The sequence below is a fragment of the Anneissia japonica genome, unplaced genomic scaffold (assembly GCF_011630105.1).
Source record: "Anneissia japonica isolate Jap-2015-1 unplaced genomic scaffold, ASM1163010v1 scaffold343_len330904_cov94, whole genome shotgun sequence".
Taxonomy (NCBI): Eukaryota; Metazoa; Echinodermata; class Crinoidea; order Comatulida; family Comatulidae; genus Anneissia; species Anneissia japonica.
Window position 1 is genome coordinate 314,814 of NW_022749212.1, and position 2,496 is coordinate 317,309.

General features: G+C 38.3%; 1 protein-coding gene across 1 annotated transcript; it reads right to left on the minus strand.

Annotated features, from left to right (window-relative positions):
* Positions 1–887: 887 nt before the first annotated feature.
* LOC117121033 lies at positions 888–2,168 on the minus strand. The gene has a single exon (XM_033266129.1). It carries the CDS (start codon positions 2,166–2,168, stop codon positions 888–890), a length of 1,281 nt encoding a protein of 426 aa, XP_033122020.1.
* Between the last annotated feature and the right edge of the window lie 328 nt (positions 2,169–2,496).

Sequence of the window (2,496 nt, forward strand, 5' to 3'; positions counted from 1 at the left end):
AAAGATAAATCAAGTAGAGGCATGTAAATATAAACTATGTATAAAAAATATATATAGAATCATAGTAATCCCCCACGAGGGGCAACATAACATTACGAGTATGGAAACTAACAAAGTTATAACTAAAAGCGTTCAATTAAGTTGAACTATTCGCAAAAGCATAGTCGTGAACAATGCCCCTATCTTTGTTAAGGCCGTTAATATGGGTTTTTAAGCGATAAATCCATTTGGTTTTCTCGCACCGTCTGTCCTTAGTGGATTTGAAATTGGAGCGTATTATAAGGAAGCGCATATCGTTAATATCATGGTCAAGAGAATTGAAATGCAAAGATACAGTGTGATTAGAGTCCTTATTTCTAATAGTAGTTTTATGGTTATTAAACCTGGATCTGAATGTAGCACCGGTTTCTCCCACATAATTACCGTTATTGCATTTGGTGCAATAAATTAGGTATAATACATTATGTGCACAACAGTCCTCATTGAGTGGGTGGATAATGAAGTTGGTGCCAGGTACTTTGAATGTTTGCTTAGTGTTGATAATATTGCATAGTTGGCATCTTGCTTTACCACAAGGCATGTTCCCCTTCTTCGGTGTGTTATCGGTAGTAGGTAGTTGAGTAGACGTTAAAAGCGACTTGAGGTTGGGTGGCTGTCTACGTGCGATTATAGGTGGGTTTTGAAAAGCAGCCTTTATGGATGGGTCTTTTTCTTTCAATGTTTCAAAGTCCGTCTTAATCGCATTCGTGAGTGGTCTTGTACGAGGGCTATAGTCTAATATGAGCGGTATGCGATCTGAGTGTGATTTGGCATTGTATTTAAGAAGGTCGGTTCTTGGTCGGTGCGATGCTTTAGTTATGGCAGATTTAATGACGGAAAGAGGGTATCTACATTTTATGAACTGTGATGCGAGAGACGATACTTTGCTTTGCATAATCAGTGGGCTCTGAGCAAATTCTTTTGAGACGGAGAACTTGACTGTAAACAATGGATCGTTTTAAGTTCATAGGATGAAAACTGAAATAGTCTAAGTATTTGTGATTATCCGTTGGTTTAGAGTAGATAGTCGTGGATAGATCGCCGTTATGGAGCATCGTTGTGATGTCGAGAAATAGTATCTCAGTGCGAGACATCGCTAGTGTGAACTTTATGCTGGGGTGAATATTATTGATATACGTTTCAAACTGTTTCAGAGAATCTAGACCATGTTCCCATATGAGAAAAATATCATCGATGTATCGGGTGTAGAATGTCGGTTTGAGGTGGTAGTTGGATAATATACGATCTTCGAGGTCTGCCATAAAAATATTGGCGTAGCTTGGCGCCATTCTTGTTCCCATTGCCGTTCCTTTGGTTTGTAGGAAATGTTTTTCATTGAACATAAAATTGTTATGTTTCAAGATAAATTCGATGATTGAGCAAATATCTGAAGTTGTCTCATAAGAATAAAACCGATTAAGGAACTTCGTACATGCAGCTACACCTTCTTCATGAGGGATGTTTGAGTATAGTGATGTAACGTCCAAAGTCACTAGTAGCGCGTCAGAATTGAGTTGTTGTACATTACTGAGTTTCCTGAGGAAATGGGTGGAATCTTGCGTGAAGCTCGGAATGTTAATAAGAAGCGGGTTCAAGATAGAGTCGATATAACCTGATAGATGTTCAGTGAGTGTCCCTCTTCCTGAAATGATCGGTCTACCTGGTGGAGTAATATGTAGTGATTTAGCAAGGTCGTAGATTTTCGTCGGGGTTGAAAGAGTGTCTAATCCTATCGGCTCAGGGTTTGTCTTGGTAGCCTCAGAGGTAAGCTTGGGTAGTTTGTGCAAGTTAGGTAGACAATAAAAAGTGCCCGGTTTGGGTTCATTCGGGATTAAATTTTGTGTAGCCTTCTTGATGTCGTCTCCTAATCCGGCTAACAAATGATTGACTTCTCTCTTGAAGGATTTAGTGAAATCCTTGGGTAGTGATTTATAAAATTGTTCGTTAGATAGTTGAGATTCGGCTTCAGAGATGTAATCATTAGTGTCCATAATGGTAATAGAACCACCCTTATCTGCTGGTTTTATTGTGATATCGTTGTTGCGTTTTAACTGTTTGATAGAGTAGCGTTCGCCCTTCGTTAAATTGTCGCGGTCTTCACGTTTGCCGTCGTTTTCTTGAATGAACATATTCAAATGTGCCTTGGCAGCGTTAACAAAGCTGTCTATGTGTACGTTTCTGTTATTAGCCGGTGTCCAAAGTCTATCTACAGTGTTTACTGAATGTACATTTACTTTCAGTACAGCTTATGAAGGCCAGAGGACTGGCCGAAAATTTCTTTCAAAATCGTCTATATTTTTTGATTGAATTATTTGAGGAATCCGGGGCGATCGGATTATAAAACTAGAAATTATAAGATTTGGAATTATATATATATCTGTTTACCATATGTAAAAAATTGAGTGATCAATTTTCTTTCAAAGTTAACAACTCCTAATGGTTTTGTATAGGAAAAAG

Excerpts from the sequence above, each read along its gene's own strand:
- LOC117121033 (XM_033266129.1), bottom strand. The coding sequence starts at position 2,168 with ATGTTCATTCAAGAAAACGACGGCAAACGTGAAGACCGCGACAATTTA.